Genomic DNA, 27,883 nt, shown 5'->3' with positions numbered 1-27,883 from the left:
TATTGTTTGTGCTTGGCACACGTGGGCAAACTATAACACGGGATATTTGTGCTGAAGTGTGATACCATACTTCATTCGTGGGGAAGGAAATTTGCCAGCAGCTTTTAGCAGAAGATGCTGAGCAGTTCTGTGACTGTCTTCAGAGCACGATACTTCCCACTGCCTTGGCAAGGTAAAGCATTTTTTTTTCAGTCATGGGATGCACAGGAATTACCCTCTTTATTTCTCTGCACCTCACTTCCCCTGTTAAGGTTTTTCTGTGCAGCATGGATGTGTGGGAAGAGGTTTGCAAACACTGATATCTGTGCTGTGCTTAGAAATCCAGGAGGAAATAGCATCAGGTTTCCTAGGGGTGGAAGGGTGAGATTAGCAGGAACCAGTCCCGTGAAGTGCTATTAAATGACAAAAAAGTGCTGAATGACAATCGGGACTGGGTTCAGTTTCCACGACCAGGTTCACTTTTATACATGGAGGCCTTGTCTTGTGTCTCCCTAATCTTGTACTGGCTGCTGGGGGCAGAGAGCAAAGCCAGGGCCTGGCTTCTCACATGTTTGATTTCTCTGGTGGACCCTCCTTTTCCATTCAGGTGGCTCAGATTCCCCCATCTCTTCCACAGCTGAGCATTGGAGGTGGGGAGACCTCTCAAATGCAGTGCTGTTTCATAGAGGTTTAGTGCATTCAAAATTGTGTATCTAAGATGTTCTGCTTGCTTCTGCAGCCTGTGCTGAACGGCTGCTGTCCTTCCAGCTCCTGTCACGCTGCTCTGTGCACCCGCTGCTGCTAGCATTTGGGAAGTGACTCCCCTTTTCCAGGCTCTGGTGGCAACAGAGGATGCTGAGAATTTCAAGGCATGTGTTTCCCTGTTATCCCTGCCTTTAAACACGGCGTCCATCTCCTAGAGGGTAAAAATAAAGCAGCATTGTTTAATTTCTGGAAAAAGCCAGATGGCAGTGGAAGAGGTCAGAAATATGCATACCAGCCTTCCCCGTCCCACTGTCTCAGCTGTTGCTTCCTGAGAGACAGAAGCATGTGGTTGCTAAAAATACCCTGCAAAGAGAATCCATTCTCCCTCCAATGGTAGAGTATAAATTAATCTGAGTCTTAACATATACAACTGCTTGTGGCTGGGAGAAACAATTCCAAACGTGTTTTTTGGAGAGGGGTTTCCTAATGAAGCAGCAGTCCCAGCTCTGTGCCTTCCCTGCATAGGTCGGTGATATTGCACAGAGGATCTCTGCCTCCTGCCTCTCCTGCTCCCACCCCCTTGCCCTCCTATGGGAAACGGTGTGGCCGGGGGTGGGGGGAGGCCAGCCCTTTTATAAGCGCGGTCTTGCGGCAAGTTGAAGTTGACAGGAGTGACCGGAGATTTGGCTTGCTCTGAGAAACCCACCTCCCAAGCCTTGGGGTCCCTGGGATGACCAAAGGGGGAATGGAGTCAGTCGAAGTGTTCACGTCTGAAGGCAAAGGCAGGGGCTTGAAAGCCCAGAAGGAATTCTTGCCTGGGGATGTCATCTTTGCGGAGCCAGCCTATGCAGCCGTGGTTTTTGATAGGTAAGAGAAAAGCACTTGTAAAACACGGACCAAAAGTAATCTTGATGCAGAATTTCATCTATCTGGGTGGGTAAAAGTTTGAAAGCATCTGGACAACATCAGATGGGAAGGGAAGTCAGAAGTCAGAAGCACTTCTGTAATGGCACATTCACAGCTTACAGTGAATGTGCTTCCCAGGGCTCAGATCAGCTTTCTTACTTTTAATATGTGCAATCTGTTTTCGAGGATGTGATCTTGCAGGGTGCTCGGTGCCATCAGCTTTTACCAAATGCGGTGATACTTGTGTGTATTCAAGTGCCTCACAAAACTGGTCCCATGTTATGCTCTGGTGAACTGCCAGGAGTTAGTGTGATTCAGGTACAGCAATCTCAGACTGTATAATGTGTGATAGAAGTGGGTTACGTTGTGCTCTGCTCATGTGTACCACCTCCCAGCCATACACGCAGCTTCATGGCCCACTGCCTTCAAACTAGAAGGTAGTGGGGATCTGCGAGTGATATTGTTTCTGTTAAAGTGATTTTATATTTATAGCCAGCCAGGTTAACTGGAGACAAGTTTCCGTTTTTGCTCTTGCACGAGACTGGTTTTAAATTTTTGTTCACAATGATGTAGCCACAAACTGAATTCTGGTGCTTGTTTTTTCCTTTCTGCTGCTTGTTTCAAGGATGAACAACATTCGATCAACCTGTGCTGCCAGTGTGGCTGGTAGGTGCCCACTTCTGCCCTTCGGATCAGTGGAAGATTCACTTAAATACCCTGAAAGCTAAAAGACACAAAGAACCAATTTCTATGTTAATCTCCCATGGGATAAATCTAGAATAAAGTCTCAGACATGAATGGAATTTGTTCAGCATTATAATGCACTGAGAACAGAATTTGGCCCGAACTTTTAAACCAAGGAACTAGATGTTGGCTGAGGGTTTCATTTGGGCTTAGGAAATTTGTGAGCATTCTTCAAGGGCATCATGGTGAGTCCCCAAGACTGAATTTTTTGCCCCAAACTGCCAGTGACTTTAGTGAATATCCTGCACACTGAATGGGGTGAGTGATTCTGCCTAGCTGAGCTTTTCCTGATTGAATCAGCTCTGCTAACGAAGACTGGGGCACAAGCAGAGCTCATGCTGCTGTTTTAATCCTGGTCATCTTGTAGCTGAAGCTGATTCATGCTACTGTGTGATCTGGCAATAGCAGAGAATTGGGGATTAAATGGACAGAGCAGGAAATAAGGTTTTTTTGTGTCTGTCGTTCACTTTTTCCTTGCCCTTATACTGTCAGTGGGTGAACATGTTTATGAATCTTTACAATAGCAGCAGTGACACTTTTTAGTTTTTATTATGTCATTGCAAAAGCTCACATTAAAATGTCCTTTTTTATTTTAAAATGTTAAGTTCTTGAATTCTTAACCCTGAGCTCAATTACAGTAGTTAGTGACAAAACCATCTCTCCTTGATGTGCCCTTTTAGCTCTTGTACTTCAGGTTTCACTTGTGTCACTAGCTGGAATCTTGCTGTGATACTGTGTTTGCTTCGGAAGTGCCTATGGACAATTATTTCTCCCATATGCCTTATTAAAAATACTGATCATCTTTTAAACTATTGAAATCATGTTGCCTTTTCATTGCTGATTGAGAATTTTTTTCTTCTATGTGAAATGTTGTGAGCATCATGCTTAGAGTAGAGCCGCCCGTGCTGAAGAGCTACAACTTTGCTGCATTTTCAAATGTCACTTGTGTAATGTGAGATAAGGGGAGAACCTATCACCACATCGGCTCTTAGGCTGCAGACTGTGTCTTAGGCTTAGGTTTCCGACAAAAAACCTTGGATGGGGGGAGATGTGCTTCCCTCCCTCCCCAGGCTGGGTTTTTTTAGCTCCCAGTGGACAGATCTGAGCAGCAAGGGGGTAAGGTAAACACATCCCTTCTCTGCGACTGCAGAGGATGGGGATGGCTTCAGTCATTCTTACCTCTCTGTTTCTTCTTCGTGCTGCTGCGCAATAACGGACTCTTACCCTCCCATGGCACATCTCATTCCAAAGCACTTCATATACGTCAGTGGTGAAATGCATTCCCAAACTCTCCGAAGCAGGCAGTGCCAACTAAACGCTTGCTGATTAGTGCTCGGCAGGGAGTATCCTGGGCCTGAGATATAATGGAAACATGCATTTTTCTTGTGAAAACTGCTCTGATGTTTTTGACACACACACAGGGCTTTGGTTTTGAACGTACCTTCTACCGCTATCCCCGGGTATTAAATTGCATATAGCCCCCATTGAACTGATTGCTATCAAGGAAGGGTAGCCTGGATCCTTGAAGGACCTGCAAGAATAAATCCACACTAGGCCACGGTGGATGTTTTGCCCTGAAAGAACTGCTGTTGCATCTGCATGGATAAAGAATCCAATAAAGAGGCATGTGTTTTTCCATGCCCACGAACAAGCATTTATAGGTCCTAAAACTGGTGTTGAGTCTACACTATTAAAAAGGATCTTGCCCTGCATTGGGAAACCCAAAGTCCAGACTCCATCATCCTGATTCCACTGAGCATCTTCATCTCTTGCTGAAAGCAATGTATATGAGTACTATGGAAAGGGGATTCCAATGTTGGTGATTGGTAGGTTTAATTTTTCAGCTCGGGTCCTACCAATTAGGTGATCAGATTCTCCACAGAGCTCTCTGCTTTCTCTGTGTATAAAGGCCACCATGGAAGCACAAGAGTGCAGAGTACTTGGAAAAGTTGGTCTGTACTTGGAAAAGTTGGTCTGTACTTTGCAGTCCTTTGAGGAGCTCAGTTCTTTGGGAAGTCTGGTCCCAGTGTGGGTGCTGAGCCCCTGAAATCCTGCCCCTGATTTTGCTGTTGAGACCAACTTCTGTATGGATGTCCATTTCAGATTTCTTTTTCGGAGCAGCTCTTCAGAGACACAACGCAGTTTTCTTGGTGTGGCCATACTACAGGATGGAAAGCAGCTTGTGTGTGTGCCTGGGCACAAAGCTGTCATGAGGTGGGAAGTCTTACTATTCAGAAATCAGCTGATCATCCTTTGACCTGGTGAAGGATATAATTATGAAATGAAAAATTTTCATTACCTGCTATAGGTGTTTAACTTCAGGTGTCTAAGTGAGAAACCCCTCCACAGGACTGTTGCAGAGCAGAAACCTACCTTTCGTACTCGGAGAGACTATTGGCAGAACAAACCTCTTTGCCCTGACTGCACAGGGATCTAGGGAGCCTGACAGCTAATTTTGGCACCTGGTGTTAGGTGCTCACAGCAGAAAGTGTGGGGACCCTTTGGGCTTAAATGATGCAAAGGCCCGATACACTGATGTGAGAAATTGCAGAAGCAATTTTGACCTGAGACTGTCAACCACCTGCAGTGTATGAATGTCTGTCTTTTAGTAGGAGGCTGAGTTTGAGGAGCTGTTGAGAAATTTATTTTGCTAGGAAAAGGAGAAGTGTGTTCTTTGACAAAACTCTATAATCAGCCATAATACTCTGAGCAAATAGGACCCATCAATTTAACTGAACCAACAACCTACAGAGTGGTGTGATGGCTTGTCCAGCAATATGCTTTGGGATTCTGCTTGCAAATTAAGACACCCCAAACTAAGGTCTGTTATAAGTGTGTGCATAGAGCTAAGGGCAGGATTGAGTTGTCATAGGTGTTTAGTGTCATTTGAGACGCCTCAGGGTGTCTGAGACATCTTTTTAAGGTTGACAGGTACAAAACAGGATTTATGTGAATCAGGCCTCCTCTCAGGCCAGATGGGTGTCCCGGCAGAGCCTAAAATAACACGAGGCTCCTATGTCCAGACAAGTGAATCCAGCCCTAAGTGCCCGTTATAATCAATGGAGCACTATAATGTGCAGCAAACTCAGATACCTACCTTTGAGCTGGATGGCTTCCCAGACCCCACTGAATGGAATCTATACTTGGACACTGAGGGTACAGATGAGCACATCTGGGTGTCTAAATCTGCAGACTGCATCCCACCCTGGTAGCCCCTGAAGGTCACAGGGACCCCAAAGGTCCCTAAAGGTCTCTGAAGTCATCAAGGCTGGTGAGGGCTTGTACTCTTCAACACAATGATGGTCATTTGAGCAGCAGTTTCCTACCCAGTGCCAGAGACCTTTAGTCCAGAAGTACATAAAACTCAAAAGTGAAGCTAGAGAAGGTTCCTATAGACATCAGCCAGCTCATAGTTTCTTAGATTTTAAGGCCAGGGTATGACTCACAGGGCTAACCCTGCTCATTGCAGGGGGTTGGACTAGATGACCTTTAAAGGTCCCTTCCAACCCAAACCATTGTATGATTTTATGATTCTGTAACCTTTTACTTGACACAGTGGTTACCTGGCATTGACTCCTGCATCAAGCCCATTACATCTACTTGAACTAGAGCAGGCTGGTTAGGGAGACAGTGAATACTGATTGAAAGGGAGTGCAGATCTCAGTGTGATCTCTGGTATTTTGCTGTTTGGATAAAGTGCAGACACACTCTCTGATCTGTGTTTGAATCAACCTTGCCGTTCTCAGCTGAAATAACACTCATAAAACACCACTGTTAAGCCCACTTTGCCCTAAAATAGATGCAGAAGGTTGTAAATATACCTTCTCAAGGAATCTGCCTTTGCTGGGGACATTTTTCAATTTGCAAGCCCCTGTGCATTGCCCGTTGGCATGACCTCTTACTGAAGCTTACTCTAGTGCTCTGCTTACGTGCTGGGGTTTAATCCTTCCCTCCTTCTTTACTTTCTCTTTGAAGAGCCCAGGACTCCTTTCCTCACAGCCACCTTCAGGACGATGGCATTCCCACTGCCTGGGCTCAATGTACAGTATGTGACCTTCTCCTCTGGCCTGTCAGTTGGCTCTCAAGCCTGAAAGAGTTTGCATTTCCTATGGGCCTGGAGATGCCTGATATATCTCTGTCAACCTACAGGCCAGTCAGTCTCACCTCTGTGCCCAGTAAGATCATGGAGCTGATCCTCCTGGAAAGTATGCTAAGGCACGTGGAAAATAGGGAGGGAGGTGATTGGTTGCAGCCAACATGGCTTCACTAAGGGCAAATTGTGCCTGACAAATTTGGTGGCCTTCTACAATGGGTTACAGCGTTGGTGGATAAGGGAAGAGCAACTGATGTCATCTACCTGGACCTTGTTTTCCCAGATTAGTGAATGAGATGCTGGGGTGCTGGATGGGAAATGGTTGGCAAATGTTTGGGTTATGCATGTGTCAGAGATGAGGTTAATATATTTCCTATGGCAGTGCTTAGCCCTTTGTCCTGGCAGGTCCAACAGATCTTAATCTGTCTGAATCCAATCCAAGCAGTCACAAGAGCTATTTGCTTCTTCTGCTTTCACCAAGAGCTGTGCTTGCAGGAGCCATGGTTTAGTTGACAGTGCTCTGTCACCTCTTGCATTTATTGACTGGCACATTGAGTCATTGCTTTTATGACTGTAGCTACGTCCAGGATTAGTAGTAGTTGTGCGTCTCATCTATGTAACATCAGAGCTCATGAGCCCCTGAGAGTTCAGCTCAGTTGATGCTTGGATGAGAGGCCAAGGAAACCTGAGACTCCCAAGAAAGTAATTTATTGAGTCAGTCAGTGGCACCTGCCCTCCAAGTAAGTCCTAAATCCCTGACCTGGCAAGGCTTGGACAGGCTGGAGAAATCACTGTGCTAATGAAGATCTTGCTTTTGGACAGGGTAAAAAAAAGAAATTCTCACTATGTGTGGAAGATGGCAGTGAATGAATGGCTGGAGATCACCCCAGGGGCCATGGTGTACATAGACACAGCAGAAAGCGGTTGTATTGTCCCCATGTTAAAGCAAGGGGAGCGGATCTCTGAGTCTGTAAGGGTTCAAACCTTCAGGGCTCCTGGGCAGGTGCCAAATGTCTCCCCAGAAACCTTCAGTGCTGCCTGGCCAGGAAGCATCCTGACCACGTGGGCATGGGCTGCTCTCTCTACAGGGAGAGGAAGCTCCATCTGGGCCACCTGGAGCCATTTTGGGTTGTGATAAACACTTTCTAGGCCAGACAGAGAAAGCTTTATAGATCAGTGATTTCCACAGGCTGAGACTTGGGTTTAACCTCAGGCTGCTCCTGTCTTTGGGGGACCTTAACCATTGCAGAGGGGATGTCAGGGGAGACTGTGGATTGCTGCAAGCCTTTGGTGTCCTTGGTGTTGTCTACCTCAGGACAGATGATATCAGAGCCTGCCATAAGGTCCAGTCCTGGGGCCAAGGGAGAGCCCCACTTTGCCATCCCTGTTTGGGGCACCTGGCTCTGAGTGCCCCTGGGACAGCAAGGGGTTTGCATGGCAGCCTGGAGGCACCTGGGGGATTCAGGTGCTTGCAGGGTCAGGTGGTGCTGAAGCAACATTTGTTGAAGATTAAGGCAATAGATCTCAAATACCTGTGCCTCCTGATTTTTTTCTGCACCAAGTTGAGCCCAAGCCTCTACAGTCCTGGTAATGCACACTTACCAATAAATCCAATTTTCTTTTAAACCCTCTCTGAGCAGGGAGGATCCCACGAGGATTTTGTGAGACGTGGTATTTCTTATACCCACCAGTTTGATTACCTATGAGTAATCGTGTCTGCAGTTTCAATACCACATAAAGTGTTCCTTCACCTCCTTGGGAAATCTTGTACAACTTCTTTTTGTGCATTTCTGCATCTTCTAAAAATGAGGGATTTCTGGGGCTGGCAGTAAGTTCCACCAGCTAGGTTTGCTTTGGAAACTCTGGACACCTTATGCAATAAACAGCAAAATGTAAAGCCAGCATTTCAGTATTTTTCTGTTCTCAGAGGGTGAACTGGGGGGAGACAAGCCTCTATTTGAGGACTTGGGTTTTGCTGCACCATATTCCCCTCTAACCTGTCACTCCTCTTTACAGGGGAACTTCTTGAGCTGCCTTTTCTCTTTCTGACTGCTCTCAAAGCACACAGGCAGCAGGAGGGACCCCCATTCCCTGCATGAGATACCTCCTGTGCTTCCCAGCACAATATACCCACGCGGGTTTTATCAGCTCTCTGGCTCTCCTTTGCCTTACAAGGAGTGTAATCTCTCTTGCACCTCTCTACCCCCCTGACTTGACAGCTGACAGAGCACAGCCTCGCATTTCTCACCAGCTCCCAGCTCGTTCATTTGACTTAATAGAGCTGGCTGCATCCCCCTTCCTGGACACATGCTCCCCCCTGCCCCATCCCGGGTGGTTACCTTGCGTCAGACTCCCTCCAGCACTGCTTACTGTCATCTTCCAAACCTCATTTTCACACAGAGTTTTGTCTACTGCAGGTTGTCCTGCTTTAAGTCAATGGTCCTCTGCTTTAAATCAATGGTCTTCTGCTTTAAATCAATGGCCCTCTTAATCCTGCAAGAGCCGAGGCACAGAGTGGATTGTGTCAGCATCTCACACAATACTGCCAGAGGAATGAAAGTGCATTTTAAATGTACTGTGATAGATATAAGTGTGCATATGTATGTTTATATATATCTATATAGTGGAGAGGCAGGACAGTTTTGGGGCTGGGAATTCTGGGGCTGTGGGTCTGATTCCTGTCTGTGGCACATCCTCCTCATGTGATCATCAATAATTTTTTTATTTCCTTGTTCCTCAGTTTCTCCAGTATGGGCTGTGTGTGATGACAATGTTCCCTTGGTAATGAAGCCTCTGTGGTCACTGAGTGTTTTGCAATGAGGAGAACCTCTGTCCTGGGACCAGCAGTGTCTAAGTGATGGGAATTTAAATTCTCTTATACTGTCCAGCCTGGCTGGAGGCAGAGATGAAGTAGGCAGTTGCCTGGAGAATCAGGCAGCTGGGGATACCAAATAAGGCAGGGAAAATCCTTTAGCATCAAGGGGAAAGTCCCAAAGTTGTCTGGGCAGGAGACCAAATTGTCTCCCTCTCCTTCCCATCAAAGGAACAAGCAGCTGGACATGTGAGACAGGCACATAGGGGAGGTCTCGTCTTGGTCTGGGACCCTGCACACTCCCAGAGGGAGGATGTCAGGTTAGACTTCTTCATCAGTATCCTCTAATATACTCCCCTGCCCAGCCCTTGGTTATAGTTACATACATACAATTGTAGGACGCTCCTTGGAAATCCTGTTTTGAACCCCCCCAAAGAAGAAACCTGCTCCTTTTGAAAGGTGTTTCTCAGTTATCCTGTGACCATGTACCTCACAGTAACGTCAGCTAGTTAAACTGCAGAGCCAGAAGCAGGAATGGCCAGTGAACAGAACTTACTTTGCTGGCACCAGAGAAAGACAAGTCAGACTTTTGGATTTGGAGGAGAAATCTGCAGGAAGGCTTTAAGTGGCCTGAAGAGCACAGTGCTAAAGCTGACAATGAACTAAACAGGGAGGACTTCACGCCCTGAGCACATCTGCACATCAGGCACTGTGCTCATTATTTGAATGTTTAACAACACTCCCACTGGCAGCATATTCTGCGCCACTGACCAGCACTAAATTGTTGACATTCTCAGCTCAGCAAAGTACCAGCCTTGTGAAGATGAAAGATCCCCAGGATTTATTAATAAAATCTTACAGTGGTAATAAATGCAAGTACTTGGCATTACAGCCAGCCCACCCCATGTCCTACCCCAGCTCCTGTGAGCTCTTGAGAGTTCATCTTTCCTCTGTCTTCAGCTGTTTGGTGTTTCTTGTCCATCCCTGAGCAGCTGAAAATCCACTTGTCCCTTGGCAGTCATGCCTGGGGATCTACTGAGCAGCCATGCCTGGCCTGGTCCCTCAGACCTTTACTAGTCCATGCTGAGCATCTATCTGGAGTCATTTAGACCAGGAGAACCCCAAACCCACCCAACCTGGGGCTATGTGCTGCTGTCTCCTGATGGTGGACAGCCAGGAGACATGTGGCACAACCGAAGGAAGGAGGAGAAGACATAAAACACTCTATGGTGAGATCTACCTTGGAGGAGGCTGTTCTGTTGGCTTCCAACACAATGCCACAATTGTCAAGTGCAACACCTCCTGTACAGCTACACCTTTGGCCTGGTGACACAAAGAAGTTTTATTCCATGGAAACATATCTTGGTTTCAAGCAGCACAAACCCAGGATTTCCCTATGCAACCACTTTGATCTATCAGTCTTCTTCATTGTGATACACCTCTGGTCTGCTCACTAGCAGAGCATTTCTGATGTGTATTTTTATCCCCACAGTGTCCTGTGCCTAAGGAAAGCTCAGGAGAGCAGTCAGGACTGCTCAGGGCCATGCTCCTGTTTGGTGCCTCTTGTGCAATGTTCTCCTAAGTCTCTTGGGCATGGTAGTGGCCACTGCTCCATTTTGTGACCTGGTCCATGTGGGGCCCAGGAATAGTGCTTGGGGTGCGGAGGGTTCACTTCAACCAAATTCAGAGGCTTTGCAGACAGGTGAAGCTCTCAGGCTGGTTCTTTGTCTTCACATTCTTTGTGCTCGCCTGAGCCACAGACTCACTAGGCATCTGCTTTCTGCTCAGCAAATGGGTGGCTGATGCTTCAGCATGGGCCAGACAGAATATGAAAACAGACTGAAAATCCTCTTAACAGCGGCGGTGCTGAGGAAGAGCAGATGAGCTGCAGACAAAGAGGGCTGAGAGCTGGGGAATGCTTTATTGCTGTCCTCCGTTAAACAAAATATTTGTCTCTTTGATGTAGCCAAACAGAAAAGCAACAGCACTGGGCAAGCACTCAAGGATTAAGCTGGGTGGGATGCTTCTTAATCCTCCCAAAAAATCTTGAAGCGTCAGCCCTTAGTTGCTCTGGGGACGCCAGGGATGCAAAGCTGGCAGGACCCTCGCTGGGTGGAGCTGGCCCTTCACTGAGGTACCAGCCAACGGGTCCTTCTGTCTTTCCAGCCTGACGCACGTCATCTGTCACACATGCTTCAAACGGCAGGAGAGGCTCCACCGCTGCGGCCAGTGCAAGTTTGCCTACTACTGCGACCGGACCTGCCAGAGAGCGGCTTGGCTGAACCACAAAAATGAGTGCTCTGCCATCAAGAAGCACGGCAAGGCACCCACCGAAAACATCAGGTGAGAGTTGGCCCCAGGGGCTGAGCCAGCAGCCTGGGGCAGTGGGAGAGGACAGGGCGTCCCTCCGGAGGGTGGTGAGGAAGAGCCAGGTGGCCTGATCTGAGCGGGATACATGTGGGAGATGGTTTGGGAAAGGCCAGGAGCATCCCTGAGCTGAGAGGATGGGGACCTGGAGGAGCATCTGGGGTGTGAGGGGGTTGTGCCTCTGCATTTCTTTTGATGCTGGGCCCCAAAAACTCTACTGCAGCTGTACATGGTGAGGTGAGGCAAACCTGCCCGGAGTGGTTTAGGAGGTGTGGGAAAGTGGGGAGTAGGTAGAAAAGTGCAAGAGGAGATGGACTGTCCCCCAGTTTGTCTACAGGATACATTGATTTGTATTCACATCTTGGCTCTATCATAAGAAAATGAGAGGAATCCTCAAGGAAATGAGAGCTGTCATGGAAGGCTGGGGATCTGGTGCTCTGTAGCACTTTTGCAGATGAGAGCATAGATGCTGGGGCAAAACCCTATATCTCCATTTCCTTCAAAAGCCCCTGGATGGTGACCAGCCATCAGCCATCCGATGCTGAGCCTGTTTCAGTCTGTGTGTCTGCACACAATTTTCCACCCATGAAATTAATTTCAGTGGTCCTTTGGTCCCTCTCCTTGCACTGGGTGGCAGTGGTGCTAATGCCTGGGGCTCTCTCCTGTCCTGTCCAGGCTGGCTGCCCGCATCATGTGGAAGATAGAAAGGGAAGGCAGCGGGCTGTCAGAGGGCTGCCTGGTCTCCATCGATGACCTGCAGAACCACGTGGACAGCTTTAGTGAGGAGGAGAAGAAGGAGCTCCGTGCCGACATTGAGAGCTTCCTCGAGTTTTGGCCACCCCAGAGCCAGCAGTTCGGCATGCAGTACATCTCCCACATATTTGGAGTGGTACGTTGGAGGGGTGGGGTTGCAAACAGGGGGCTGATTTTAATGCCAGCTTCCTGGAGAAAGTCTCCAACCAGCCTGTGTTGAGGATGCCCAAGTTCATCCCTCTCTTGCCCTTAAGAGGCCATAGCGGTTGGGATAGCCAAGACTGACATTAGCTGCAGGCAGTTTGAATACTGCCCATTCCCCATCTTCATCACTTCTGCACTGACACTGGCACTTCATAACACATCTTCCTAACCTTCAGAACAGCATCACATCTTCATCACTTCTGCACTGACACTAGGAAACTGAGGCACGGCAAGGGCAAGGTCTGAGACATTTTATCTGTCTAAACATGCAGACAAGTGGCTCGCTCAACCATAGGTGCTGCATTGTCATCACAAGTCCCACTGGGTATCTCTCTGCACCTGGGAGAGCCGAGAAAATCTATTTAAATATAGTTTTAGTAAATATACTTAGAATATATTTGAATATAGCAGATCTGGTTTAGTATATACATTAATGTCTATTATATATTGTGTGCATTGGATTTTTACATGTGCATTATAAATATATATATATAAAATAAAAATAGGTAAAATATACTAAATAGGTTTAATAATATCCATTACTAACTTGTTAACTATGAATTTCTGTTCTCAGTGTAGCAGAGAGGGAAATTCTCAGAAGCCAGTTCAGGCTGAGCTGCTCTGCCTCCATCCCTGGCACAGGTTGGTGTATCCTGGGCTGCACTATCCCCTCAGCTAGCAGCACTGCCCAAGGGGCCAGGGTGAGCTGAGCTGAGACACACGCTCTGCTCGCACCTATGCCCATGGCTGGTGTGGCGGAGGAGTTGGCTTTGCCAGCCCTGACACAGGGAGGGGACACAGCATCCTTTGGTACCCACGCCGCAAACAACATTCAGTCCACTGGGCGCAGGGAGAACTATGTGCTAGTGACTGACATAACTGGTCCATGCAGAAATAAAGAAGTACAGATAAAGTACAGAATCAGTTAAGAAAGGAAATAAAACTATTAACAGAGTAAAATAATTAGCAGCCTAGTTAGTTATTTCATTTGGTATATCCTATCGCATTTTCTCTTTGCAAATACTTCCTGTGTTTATGTTTGCAGCTGAAAACTATTCTGTTCATATGTGATAATAACGTACCGTATAGAAAAGTATAATAATTTATTCTTGGCCTATATGTCACCCAAAAGTAGCCATTCTGAAAATTGTCTGGGGCTCATAACAAACAGTAGTAATTGGTTTTTATAATCTCTATGGGCCACCCAGCAAACATGACCAGGTTGAATGCAGCTCTCAAGGTTAATTTCTAACTGATACCTGTTTTAATAAGCGTGAACTTTGCTTTTTGCCGATGCTCTGCTTGAATTGCCTCAAATTCATTTACCTGTGACCTTTTTCTGAATTATTTGCAGGAAGTGAATATAAGGAAACCAATGCATGGTCAAACCAAATCTATCTTAGACATCCAAAATGGATATTAACAGCAAATACTCTGCAGCATTTACTCAGCTCTGCTCTGAGTTGGTCCATCTGCATAAGTCCTGCATTGCTTCTCGTCTGATGTTTTATCCCAACTAAAGATCTTGTTTCTACAACTACCTTCTGCCATGATCTTGTAGGCACTCCTTCCTCCTTAAAGTTTGGAGATGGGATGCTGGAGATGTACCTCTTCTAAAGCATCAGCAGGAATTGAGAAATCCTGAATGTAGCTGAGTTCAGATTTTTCTCCTTTAATGCTTATTCTTGCCTATGTTTTGGGACTAGATCAACTGCAATGGCTTTACCCTCAGTGACCAACGAGGACTGCAGGCTGTTGGTGTGGGAATCTTCCCCAATCTCTGCCAAGCCAACCATGACTGCTGGCCCAACTGTACCGTCATCTTCAACAATGGCAAGTGAGTGGATTTCTTTCCTCAGGTGCAGCGGGGATGCATCCTAAGGGGCACCTCAGCAGACTCTGCTAACCCCACAGTGTCAGATCCCTGCCCCAGAAAATCTATTCATTCTTGTTTCCTTCGCTAGCTCAGAAAAAAAAAAATATCAGGATTTTCTTTCTAAAGAGGAACTGTTTTCTCTCTCATTATTTTATTTTAAAAGTTATTGTCTGATGCACTAAACAAATACACAAGGTTTGACCCCAGATCCAGTGAACCAGCAAAGAATTTTTCCCTGGTTTCTGTGAGTTTTGAAACCAGACTGAAAATAGGAATTTAAAGTACTAAATAGATGCCTACTAGATCACCCCTTATATCGAGACTTTATTTATGAGTAGTTAAGGAGCAATTATGGTTAATAATTTATTAAATATTATTTATTAAAGATTATACCGAGTCCACAGTCCAAGAGTTTCTCATAACCAAAGCTTGCAATCAGCTGTGTATCACTATCTGCTGATGTCTTTATAACAATTCATAACACAACCCTCATCTTTGTGAGAGTGTATCATCTCTGTTAATCACTGATTAACTCTTTAGCAATGGGATCTTAATGACAATTGTGACTGTTATCTGCAAACCCAGTCACTTGCGGGTGCAGGATGCCCCAAGCTGCTGGGCATTCCCCATTCCCACCCAAGTCCTGTCAGAAAACTTCTGCGAGACATGTGAGATGGAAAAAGATTAAGTGGGAAATACAAGAACATTTCAACAGAGCTGGGAGCGGAGGCTGCTGCTCTCAGTGCTCGGGGCAGCCTGCGGGAGGGGTGCTCTGCCCTTCCCAGCCTCCAGGCCATAACAGGTATAAACTGCTGCTGATCCAGCAAGTTGCATCATGTGAAGACATCATCTGTGGGAAACTGCTTGCCAAAAACTGCACAGCCACAGTATTTCATCTAATTTTTCCGCTCAGATTTTACAAATTCCCATGTTCACCAAATTTTAGTCCTCTTAAATTAACCCCCCCGCCTCTGTTCTTTAACTAACACATTGCTTGTGCGCTCCAGTTATCACTGCTGTTTTTACCTGATAAAACTGTACCAGCATTTATAAAGCAGCTGATAAATGAGCAAAGAGAAAACAAAACTGCATTGGTATGATTACCTTGATGGGAAATAGTGTCTGATCCAGTCAGATTGGAGTCTGTGCTCTGATACCTAATTGCCCTGGATCAGATCCATAGTGGGATGATGGAGAACCTCTCCAGCCAGCCTGGGAAGTGGAGGAGGTAACTAGCAGTGATAGCAACCCTGAAGTCTGAGTTTCTGGGTGGTAAGTAGAGGAATGGTATTTTGTTTGCCTGGCAGCTTGTCGAAGCTCCCACATATATCCTGTTACTGACTTTAAACTTGACCATCTGCTTATTGGCTGGGTAAATTACGAAGGTTTCTTGTCTTTCTATGGAAACCTGATGATAAGCCCCTGTTGTGGAAACTGAGCTCTCTATCAGTGCTCAAGGCACAATACCAGACTTGAGGACCCACTAAACTCATCACACAGAGCATAGTCCTTGTTGCTGATATCCCAGTCTAATTTCCATTTCAAGCTGTGTGGTAGAGAGCATGATGACTGATGAGACATTTCTGTGCAGGAGAACTAGCCCCCTTGTGCCTGCCAAAGGTCAGAAGCGGGTTTTGCACACCCCCTGGCTGAGACCACTCCTAAAATCACAGTGCCAGGGCAGTTCTCCATGGCCCAGTGACAGGCAGTTCAGTTATGGCAGCTGCGTAGCAAAAGCAAAGCTCTCATGCAGTGAAACATGAGCCAGGCACAGGGAGCCCCCTTGTCTCCCATTAGGACGATGACCTGATGCCCTACACCGTGTACCCATTTATTTTTTTTGTTGTACTTGTACCTGTGTAAACTGTAGATGTTTGTTTTGTCTTTCAGTCATGAGGCTGTAAGGTCAATGTTCCACACACAGATGAGGTGGGTCGGTCTTGAAAGCATCATCCTCCCTCCTTGCCCTGTACCCCTCATGCCCCGTGTTTAATGGAAAAGCTTCAAACAGCCCAAGGGGCTCCCTCTGTTTGTAGAAAATTTCACTTTCCCTGTTTCCTGAACTTCTCCCCCATGTAAAGCCCCACTAAACCCAAACTTTACTTAACTCTGCATTTTGTAGTAAATTAAAATGATAGTGGTGATGGTAATACTGTGACTGTCTCCCCCACGGCAAATTCCCTCTCTGCCTTCCCACCCTCTCCCTTGGCTTCCTCCCTGTCAGTATTTCCCCTCTCCACTTCTCATTTCTCCTCCCCTGACTACAGCAAGAGCATGAAAGTCAGAACAAGGTCTTGCTAATCTTGTGCAGCCCAAAATAAAACCTTGCGTATTAGGAGATGAGAAATGATTGCATTACTGACATACTAAATAGTCCACGTTTCTTCTGCAACAAACGGTGTCCGTTGAATGCGTTAACTACAGTAGCAACACTGTGAGATGTAGGTTTCATCCTTTTTTATTGTAATACATGATTAATGTTTTACCTTTTAATGATGCCACTGTTACCTGGTCCAAACTAAAGAAATCACAAAAATATATGCAAAAAAAATATATGCTTAGCTTACTGCACTTGGTGTATTATAGTTGGTCCTGTTAAAGGGACACTGTTGTCTTTAAACTTTATTTTCTAGCAAACACGCAATTTCCTCAAATAAGACAGGAAATACTTTTGAAGTGCTCTTCTTCACCATTGATGCTTACTTGGTGCATTATAGATAGGACCATAAAAAGGGGCAAATAATTAGATTCTGATTAGAGTTGCTATTTTGGGGCAATTTGAGTTTTGAACTATCAGGCATTTGCTGTGCCTGCATCTTTCAAGGTCCTTGGTGCTTGGGGCAGACACTGGGGAAAGAGCATGGGACAAGCTCAGTGGGGTGCTCTCGGCTGAGAGTGTCTCTTTAACTATAGCATTTAAAATATGCCATGTGTTTCCAGGCTTATCCCAAATGCTATAAATCCCCTCCACACAAGGGATGGCTGCTTAAAATATACCTACGGTGCTTAGGCTATCAGGGGCATCATAAAAGTCAGAGGCTTGATTTTGCTTCTCTGGTTGCATGACTCACTTTAACGAGGATCCTGTTAAGTGTGAACAGGAATGTTTATATCTGTAAACCTTTCTGATGGGAATTGCTCTTTTTCATGCACTTTCTCCCGGAGTAGCAGGTTGCACCTTTCTCTGGCTGGCATTTTCCTGTGGTTGCGACATAACTAATAGCTGCCCTTCGTGATGATGGCACGTTTAGTGAAAAATTTTGTATGAAATATGCTGTTGATATGATCTAACACCCAGAGGAGGTCAAGACCAGTCTCAGAGAGTAGTTTTCACAGCAGCTTTAGCACAGTTCAAAGGCTCAGAGCTACGCCCTTAGGGCTGGCAGTTTGTGACAGGAATTACAAGGGAATTACAATCCCTTTGCAGAAATATGATCACACAGAAAAAGTCATGTCCTCTGCAGAAGACTTTATTTTTAATGCACCTGGTGAGACCTTTGGGTCCTATGCCACCTATGCCTTTGATGACACCTTCACTGGGTCCCATCTAAAGCCACTCATGTTCAGGTGGGAGCCAGCAGATCCCCCCAAGTCCACCTTGTAGCAGGCGTGTACATCAGATGTGCTGTTCAGCTCGGCAGGAGGACGATCAAGGCACGCTGCCCACGGTGAGGGAGTCCCAGGACTGACGCGCCACACAGTAGTGTGACGATAGGGTAGGAGCTCAGACCATGGGAATGGTCATTTTGATAACCAGTAAGTATGCCTGCCTGCAAAAATGTGTTTAACCAACTAACTGGTCTGAGCAGAGAGCCTAAGGTCACCAGTCTCAAGTGCAGTGAATTATTTCTAATCATGGGTAGAGTCACTAGTAGATGGGGGAATAGATGGATATAGAAGAACCACCTCGCAGTTGGTATTTGATGGAGTTTTTTCCCACTCTGGCCAAATTCTTCATCCAGTTGTGCCTGTCCAGTCCCTGCAACTGAGAGATGGCCCAGAGTAACTGGGAGATTAAGTGTGTAGAGTGAAACAGCAAGAGTTTTGAGTGTCCACGTTAAGACCTTTTGCAGGGAAAGACATGAGAGGAAGGCAGGTGCAAAGGTCCGGCTTTCCAAAAGCCTGTCATCAAAGGCTTGCTGTGGATTTTGGTTTAGTAACAGAGACTGGCAATTGAATTGTGGTTTATATTAGCAATAGGCATCAGATCAAATGAGCTATTAAAAAATAGACTATTTCCAGAGAATTGTTGCTAAGCCTGTATGTAGAGATGCATGAATGGGATGACGACATCTCTTACCCAGCACCAAGAGGGAATTTGTCTTAACTTTTTGGAGTGAAAATGATACTGAAAGCAGCACAGCTTGGGATCTGGGAGTCTAGCCAGGGATGTGCGGGGAACATGCGAAGCAGTACTTAAAAAAAGACCCAAAGTCCAAACTCAGCATTTTGTAAAGCTTGTTGGGTATTTCTGATCTCAGGGTTTTCTTCTGGTGAGATCTCCTGCAACATATTAAAAGCTTATGTCTAGGTTCAGTGCCCATCCGGATAAAGTAATCGAGCCATAATCTGTTTCTAGCTCGGACCCTTATGTACCCCTGCCAGGGACTTGCAGAGGGGAAGGAAAAACTGGTGTGACCATTTTTTACTCTGTATTCAGTTAACCAGACTGCTGCCCATCTCTGCATTGCCTTCCTGAAGTACCTTAGGGCAAAGGCTCATCTCTGCAAGGCGGGGGCAGGTCGCAGGATTTGTCCCTGATGGCTCTATGGCTTCACCTTCGCTTCTGCTGCTTCTCTAAGTCCACATCTTGTCTCCTTTGCACTCAGGATCGAACTGCGGGCACTGAGCAAGATTTCTCCAGGGGATGAGCTGACTGTTTCCTATGTGGATTTCCTCAATGTGAGCGAGGAGCGGCGGAAGCAGCTGAAGAAGCAGTATTACTTCGACTGCACCTGTGAGCACTGCAAGAAACAGATCAAGGACGACCTGATGCTGGCAGCGAAGGCGGGGGAAAGCAAGGTATGGTTTGTCCTGCTGTGTCTGAACCCAGAAGCGGCTGCGGCTCCTCCACCAAGACATCTGTGTGTCTGTGTGACTGTGGTTCCTCAGCCCAGGCACACTCTTGATAGGAACAGAGTCAGATTTTGGCAGAAGCCTGCCTAGTGCCAATGTAAAAAATGAGAACGGAACTGAACATTGATTGAGCACACCACCAATTCAAGCCCACCATGCAAGGCCAGTTTAATCCCTATTATGCAACATAAGTGCAGTTTTTAATTTTAAAAAACCCACAGATGTTGCCTTTAACTTTAACCTAAAAGTCCATCAACAGGCAGAATGCTAAAATATGGAAAAATTAGGTCTAGAGATGAGAAAAATGCTGGCATTTAGATTGCGGATTTTTTTGAGGAACTGAAAGGGAATCAAAGTTTTGAACAGCAGAAAGGAAAATGTGTTGCAGGTGGTTCCTGGTGACAGGACTAACCAGCACTGCTGAGGCTGTATGGTTTGTAAAGTGTGTTCCATCACACTGGCTCCAGGAAGGTGGGAATCCTAAACTTCCAGTCCCTGACTTGTCTGTCACAGGGAGTTTGTACCATCGCTTGACATTTGTGCACAGTTGCTGTGAGCAGACTGACTGTGAAGAATTAACATGTTTAACTGTTCATTTTTAAGTAATCTATGGGGTTTTTTGAGGTCTCACAAGTCATCCAGTGGAGGGTGTAAGGCTGTGTCTTTCAGTCGACAGTGGGATGTGATGCTTGGCCAGCAGCTTCAGTTTATGAGCATGCTGGTAGCTCTAAGAGTTTCTTTTTGGTTCTTCTGCCCAAGGATATAATTGCTCATATTTTTGTCCTCTGTGGCAGTGTTAGCTTAGGGGGTTTCTATAAGGGAAGGCAAAGCAAGGCAGGGCAATTTAATGTATTATCAAGTCATTGATCTGCACTATTGAGCAGTCATGTAATGAAGCAGACAGTACAGCTCAGGGGATGATGTGGGGCAGGACCGAACAGCAAAGGTGAGATGAGGAACTGTGACCTCAGACTAGGGCTGCCACCAGGGGAGGAGAGCGAGCTGTACCTTCCTGGGAAGGAGTACAAAACCCTCAGCCTCCAGCTCAGCAGTTACCAGAAAGCCAAGCTCAGTCCTGTGACTATTCTTTCATATAGGTGGCAGTCAGGAAAAGTCAAATATTGCAGAGTATAAGTCTCCTTGAGAAAGGTTTGGAGAAACGGGATCAGGCTGATATCAGGGAGCTCCCATGGGAGATAGGACATGGGACTAGAGGAGACCTTTGCTTTATGGGTGAAGTTCTCCTCTAGTGCAAAAGACCCTGCTATATAATCCTGTTACTAATTATCCAGCTTCATTTTAAAGCTAATCCTGACTACTGAAACTCCCCACTTCTAATGTAAAGCTGTCCCAGAGCTCAGTCCTCTGATGCAGAAGCATTTTAATCTGACTTTCTGTAGAAGTATTTTCAAACACCTCCTCCAGTGAATGGCATAAAAAAATCTCAGCTCTCATTCAACATCTGCTATCAAGCCTTGACCGAGCAGTGAGGTGCACCATCCCCTTTTCATGAGCATTAGAGGTGCTCTGCAGTACGCAGTGGGAAGACATACACTTTTGGGTGAATGTTCTCCACAATCTGAAGTGCTTGTGTAGAAAAAGCTTGTAACTATGCAAGCTGCATGATTTCAGCTATTAAAAATACAGTCCATCCACAGACAATAAGTATCCAGACTGACCTCACCCGCAGAGCACGTCTGCTTGCTGCTGGCTGTATTGCATTTTCTGAATTCAGGCTCACTTGCCTGAGAGCAGCAACGCTCACAGCTGCGTGGAAAAAGCGCTATGAATATATGCAAGATTGACAGCTTACATCCTCAACAGCCGCTCTGACCTCCAGTCCTTCACCCCTTCCAAATAGTAGCAAAGTTCCCATTGTTTATAATGGCAACAGACTTAGGGTCTAGTAAATGCAAGAGAGGATTTTTATTAGACAAAGCCACTGTGGAAGTGCTGTTTAAAGTGTCTATTCTGGGAGTCTTTACTCAGACAGCATAGCGACGTGATTTGCACTGATGTTAACATTGCCTTTGAATGTGCTCTACTCACTAGGAAACCCTGTGTGCCGCTCAAGCAGCTGCCAAAATCTGATTAGCTATGATAGCTTCAGTCTAATAATATAGAATAATAAATCACTACACATACATATGTATCCATAAATAGATGGGCTATATGGCTCTGCAAATCTACTGGTTTTCCTTCCATACTCAATTTTAAAGAGCTTTTCCCAACTAGCTGAATTTCACTGGTTCCTCAAAAATCTGATTGACTAGATGTGGGAAAAAGACAATGGGACCGTCCTATGGTCCTGACTCCAAATCTTTGTGTTCTTCATTGCAAAGTTGAGTCTTTGCTTGTGATCTGCACCCAGAGGTCCTTCCTGGCTGCTGGGCACATGCCTGTGCTCTGGCTCTAGTGCGTGTCTCCAGACCAGGCTTTTTCTGCAAGCTCCTGGAGTCACGTGATTGTGGGCTGATTTCAGATTTCCCATTTATGAAAAGGAAGGTCACAATAGCTAGAATAGTTTGAAAATGCAAATTTGAAAGGCTCAGATAAGTGGAGAATGAATGATGGTGCTGGATATCATAATGTTATATTTCAGCATTAAATGAAGGAAGAGGAGGCAGCTAATTATGAGCTGGTTGGTGTTTTGCCAGGTATGCCTAGATGTGCATCATGTCTTAGAATCATAGAATCAATCAGAATTGTCTTCAAACACATGGTGAAATCCAAACTTCTTTGAGGTGTGTGGGAAAACACATTTCACCCTCTGGACACAGCTGAAATCTGAGGTCAACATCTTATGGTGTTTGGACCCGATGACAGCATTTCTAAGAGTGGGTAAAATTTAGTGATCTTTCTTATCCTTAGTCCACCCATCTCTCATTCAGGAGTCTCGTTTCTCTCAAGCAGCTGCACTATGAGCACCTGATACACACCAACTGGTGGCTTTCACAGCCAATTTGGCGTCTCGTGAGACCTCCCATTGCAGGGTCAATTCTGTCCCTTTTCCAGAGGAGAGAACTGGGGGGAAGAGTCAAGGAACCCAGTTATGCATGCCAGATGTAAAAGGGCCACTATCCTGATGAGCAACACTCTTGCTGAAGTCAGCAGGAGCTTCACCTCTCAACTGGGTAGCGGGACCATTTCAGCCCAGTCTTGGGCAGCACTGAGAGGCACGGTGGGATATACAGCCAGTGGTAGAAAGGTAGCGGGTGATGTGGGAAGCATCCCGCTGAGCTGATTTGGGTTCCCAGACTGTGGAACAAGCATCCCTTCAACCAGGGTATTTCAGCATGTGTCAGGCAGTGCATTTTCTTCACTGGTTTTCCTAATGTTGTCCCCAGCCCTCTGCAGAGACGGTGAAGGAGGTCATCCAGTTCTCCAAGGACACGCTGGAGAAGATCAACAAGGCCCGCATGGAGGGACTTTACCACGAAGTGAGTCCTGGTACTTTTGCTCCCTTGCTGTATACGCACTGCCAGGGAAAGCAGGTCTTGTCCCTCTCTACGTCAATGATTTAAGGATGAAACAAACCCCCATTGCTGTAATCTGAATATCCCCATGTGCTTCCTGCCCTCTTGGCAGCTCAAATTATGAAAGCTGACACTGGTTTCTGCCCTCTGTAAAGCACAACTGCGTCTGAGACAACATCCTGGACTGATTTCTTTCATAGTGATGATACAAGGAGATTCAGGTGACTTCTAGCACTTCCAGTTGACACAGGTGTTGAACCAGGGGCCTCCTGGGTGAAAAACATGAGTTACAGGGTCAGTGTAAGGAGTCAGCTCTGCCAAGTAACCTCATAAAAAGGATAGTGATTCTGGGAGAGGGACAGGACAGTCTGGAGACTTACCACATTAAGCTGTGGGCTGTGTTTGCCTGTGCTGTTTTCCTCTTCACCTCCTGGCCTCCTACTTGTTGCTCATTTGTCGGGTGCTGAGGATGGGTGTGTGGTGTGGGAAACCTATGTCCCACCTGAAGCACAGGCCACATGGGCAAAAGATCTCAAGTAATTTTTTCCTTTCTCCCTCTTTTGCTGACCCGGGAAATATTTAATTGTTCTCTTCAGAGTGTAACAGCTTTAGGAAAACACTCCAGGTTGAGCAACAGCCTCAGGCTTTGAACTTACTTTGGGAAAAGGCTGAAGCCCCCCAGAGCAAAAATCTGGACATTGGGTCAGGGCTAGGTGCAGATGTGACCCAGCTGAGCAGACAGGCACGGGACAGTGCAGCTCCATGTCTCCATTAAGAGCATTCATGGCATCAAGTGCTTGTAGGAGGTTGGGTGGATGGCGTTGGGGCGTAAAAGTCCTGTAGGCACTTGGTATCTGAAAACCTCCTGGGGTCTTTCTTCTGAATAGTAGACATCACTTTTTCCTCACCAGTTTTCTGAATGTAACCCTGGGAGAGAAAGCTTTGAGCACCAATCATTTTGCTAGGCTGATGTTTCTCAACAAATCAAAGCATATCCTATGTTCCCCAACCTTCACAGAGGCTGACTTGATCTCTAAGACTGGTATGGACCATGCAACCCCCAGGGCTTTGGTGTGGCAGCTTTGGGGCCAAAGGTGTTCTGACTTGCCCTTCCTCTCCTTGCTTCCTCCGGGTGCAGGTCGTGAAGCTGTGCCGCGAGTGCCTGAAGAAACAGGAGCCTGTGCTGGGGGATACAAATATCTACCTCCTGAGGATCCTCAGCATCGCCTCCGAGGTGCTCTCCTACCTCCAGATGTTTGAGGAAGCAGCTGACTATGCCAAGAGGATGGTGGATGGCTACCTGTATGTCTGTGCCCTATTTTGGGCAGCTCTCTGTGGTTATGCAATGTTAGGCAGTGCATTATAGGAATAATTTTCTTAGTCTGCTCCCATCAGGGCAGTGGTACTGGTGTTCAGATTAGGACCTGATTGTATCACTAGACAAAGAGAGACCGCTTCTTAAATGCACAAGCGTTCCCAAACATCTTGATTTACTAAATTTTGACTGGTAAATGGTTTGGGTACATCTTTCATTAGCCTTTTCTTTTTGTCTCAGAAGCATCTCAGGACTGCCCTGGTAGAAAGACAGAGAGCCTGGGTACAGGACAGAGAGGCTGTCACTGCAGGAGGTGGTCTGCTCCCCTGCACCCTGCAGGAAGGAGAGGTTACAGAGAAAAGAGAAATGGTGTTAAATGGCTGTCACTCAAGATATCCCTTTGCTCTTGAATAATACATGGATTTTTGTCTTGGCTAATTAGTATACACAAGTTCTGTGGTCAAAGCCCAGTGAGAATAAAGAAATTCAGGCTTAGTTCACATAGTTCCAGGGCAAATCTGTACATCAGTAAAAATGATGTATTTTATTACAACTGAGGTTTTACTACAGGACTGTTGAGTATTAAATAGCAAAAAAAATAAAGTAATGGAAACCATAGAGAAGAGAGAAAAGCCCATTTTTTCATCTCATTCACCCTCCTGCTGAGAGCCTTTCATACCCATTACTTGTCTTTTTGGTCAGTTCTACCCCAAAAGAGCTGTGATATTTTGTTCTTTTTTGAGGGGTAACAGAGTCCCCTCCCTGTCTTGCAGGCCTGACAAACCACTTCATGTCCCAGCCCTGGTACTGAGCTAATTGAAGGACACAGAGGAAATTTCTTCCCCTCCCTGTTTCTCAGTTTTTCAGTCCAGAGTGAGGACTGCAGTAATTTCCTTCCTTGCTTTAAGACCTCAGGTACTGACCGCAGGGGAGTGATCTGACAGTCCCTGGAGGCAGGGATGCATCTCCAGGGGGTGAGATGAACATTTCTGGAGTTTCGAGAACCACCTATTTCTCTCCCCACTTTGAATGGAAAGCTGGTGGGTGTTGCATTCTCAGTTTAGGCACTGCATTAAGCGTTAAGTTAGTGCCATCTGGGCTGTAGGGTCAGATCTGGGTTTTGTTTGTGCCAAAATAATGTGGAATGATAGAGCTTGGCATGCTCCAACCCAGGTGTCCAACTTTTCCCTTTCGCAGGTTGCTCATCCTCTTTCACAACAGCTCATGTCCTCATATAACTCATGTCCTCATGTAACTTTCTAAGCAGGGCTGCACATTTCAGTGTCACTGAATGCAATAGCCTCTTCACTTGAGCAAACGGTCTGTTCTTTGGCAAATGTATCATGTCACTGACAAACATTTGTGAACCCAGATCTTTCCTGAACTAAAATTACTCAATGTTTTTCCAGGAAAATATACCATCCCAACAATGCACAGTTGGGGATGGCCGTGATGCGGGCAGGAGTGACTCACTGGCATGCAGGTCTCATTGAAGCTGGACATGGCTTGATCTGTAAAGCCTATGCCATTCTCCTGATAACCCATGGACCTTCCCACCCTATTACTAAAGACCTGGAGGTAGGTGTCATCTTCTGTGTTGTCTCTGCTGTCCGTCTGGGCAAAATTATGTTCAAGTGGTGGAAACAACTCGTGTAAGAGCTGAGAGTTGTATCAAGTACTGACTGCTTCTTACTAGTGCTGTGGTTTTCTCTAGATTATGTTACAGTCTGCTGAGAAGTGCATGCGCCTTCCTATGGGAAATTTTCATCCCTGAAAAATAGCTTTTATCCTGCACCAGGAGATACATTAAAAATAGCTGCTGAGCCCCAAAGAATCTTCTCTGAAAGTGCTATGCCCAAGGACAGAGCCTCCCATTCTTCAAACAGCCTGATTTTGCTGCTCTTGGATGGATGGCATTACAACCTGACTATATCAAATTATGTATCATTGATGTTCCAAATTTACCAACTGATTTTCTTTATCAGTGTTCATTCTTCTTTATTTACCATTCCCCAGTCCTTCTAAGCTGTAGTGCATTTTTTTCCTCAAATGACTGATAGCTCTATGTCCTAGCTTAGGGTCAAGAGCTGCAGATCCCAGGGAATTACATGCGCTCACTTATGATGAACCATTTACAATTGTAGAGGGGGATCTGTAATTTCTTTAGCCTCTAACTCACCTGATGTGACCTGTTGGCTTTACAGCATTCTCCTTTATTAGCCAAAAAAATTACATGATACCAACTGAAATCCTTTATTGATGTCTTAGTCCCTGTTATAGCAGAGCTATAACTTTTATTAGTGCCATTTTATATCATCAGAAAAATGAGTATCTAGTACCTAAAGCCAACATGTCTGTTGACTGTTTCCCTATATATAGCAGAGGGCTAGACCCCACCTCCATTTCTGTATTTCCCTTCCCACTCTACTTTAGGAGGAAAATAGTGGATATATAGCGCATGCTTGTGTCTGTGCTCCTAAACCAAGGGTTGAATAAACTCACAGACAGGTGTAAAAAGATTTCCTAAAATCCCTTCTGAGCCTCTGCTATAATGCAGCACTAGGAGCGACTCTGCTCATGGTGAATCCTGGGATGCAAGGGGTGCAATTATGATGTGGTCAAAGAGGGACTGACCATCCTCCTCCTCTGCTGCCTCCTCCCACAGGAGGTGACCCCCACCCCGGTGATGGGTCACACCAGGGGTCAGGCCCAGGGTGTGGATGGGAAGCACACTCCTCTGTAGCTCTGCATTGTCTCTAGGTCCTGCATCAGGTTTGGGAGCGTGAGGCTTCCCAGCAGCCTGTGGAAGAGCTGGGTGGAGGAAGGGCTGATGCCTTCTTCACCCTCACAGTACATAGGCAACCAGGTCTGAGAAAGTAACTGGATATCTGTGTCCAGTCAGCTTTGGTCCTGCTGCTGGGACACCTAGAGTAAGGTGCATCAGTCATTACATGGCCTAGGACATCCCTGAAGGATGGTCCCCATTTTTAGACAGTGTGTCATTCACTTGCTTCAAGATCCCCCGTGTCACAGGTTTGTAACCTGTTGTGTCCCTCAGGTCATGCGTGTCCAGACGGAGATGGAGCTGCGCATGTTCCAGCAGAATGAGTTCATGTATTACAAGATGAGGGAAGCTGCCCTCAAAAATCAAAAGATTCAAGTCATGCCTGAACCCAGCAATGACACCTCACCAAGCCTCTTCCACAAGAAGGAATAAATCCCAGGCTTGGCACAAATGCATGCCTGTGGGATAACATCACCTGTGGCACCTCCAAACATTGGGAATGAGATACAGGAATGTGATATATCCACAAGGATTGTTTCCAGTGGCATCAGTCTGACAGCATGGACCTGCTGGGGGGAAGTCCTGAGAAGTCTTCTGAGGGCTCAAAGCAGAAGAGATCCTGGCAGAAGCAACATCTTTTTTCTACCACTAGCATTAAAAATTGAACCAAAAAAACCTGTTATAAAATTATTTACATTCTTACTGGAAACCTAGTTCTCTCTACCCAAGTCCCGATCCTGAAGTCCTTGGTTAAATTTTAATTGATCCTTTCCAAAGTGTTTTTTTTCCCAT

At 46.1% G+C, this 27,883-nt stretch overlaps 1 protein-coding gene across 2 annotated transcripts; it reads left to right on the top strand.

Annotated features, from left to right (window-relative positions):
- The first annotated feature begins 1,328 nt into the window (after nt 1-1,328).
- Nucleotides 1,329-27,883, top strand: SMYD1 (SET and MYND domain containing 1). 2 transcript variants are annotated; one of them, XM_074865016.1, is made up of 10 exons: nt 1,330-1,551; nt 11,406-11,582; nt 12,282-12,495; nt 14,270-14,400; nt 16,330-16,368; nt 19,269-19,461; nt 22,863-22,955; nt 24,130-24,293; nt 25,716-25,884; nt 27,365-27,883. In XM_074865016.1, the coding sequence occupies exons 1-10, from the start codon at nt 1,415-1,417 to the stop codon at nt 27,521-27,523; spliced, it is 1,476 nt and encodes a 491-aa protein (XP_074721117.1). In that variant the 5' UTR covers nt 1,330-1,414; the 3' UTR covers nt 27,524-27,883. The 2 variants fall into 2 exon arrangements, with proteins under 2 accessions (XP_074721118.1, XP_074721117.1); XM_074865017.1 differs by lacking the exon at nt 16,330-16,368 and having other exon boundaries at nt 1,329-1,551.

This window comes from Strix uralensis, chromosome 4, assembly GCF_047716275.1.
Source record: "Strix uralensis isolate ZFMK-TIS-50842 chromosome 4, bStrUra1, whole genome shotgun sequence".
Taxonomy (NCBI): domain Eukaryota; kingdom Metazoa; phylum Chordata; class Aves; order Strigiformes; family Strigidae; genus Strix; species Strix uralensis.
This window is presented reverse-complemented; position numbering and strand designations above follow the sequence as displayed.

Excerpts from the sequence above, each read along its gene's own strand:
- SMYD1 (XM_074865016.1), top strand. The coding sequence starts at position 1,415 with ATGACCAAAGGGGGAATGGAGTCAGTCGAAGTGTTCACGTCTGAAGGC. Across the intron at positions 1,552-11,405 it reads GCAGCCGTGGTTTTTGATAG|CCTGACGCACGTCATCTGTC; the intron begins GTAAGAGAAAAG and ends CTGTCTTTCCAG. Across the intron at positions 12,496-14,269 it reads TCTCCCACATATTTGGAGTG|ATCAACTGCAATGGCTTTAC; the intron begins GTACGTTGGAGG and ends TTTTGGGACTAG.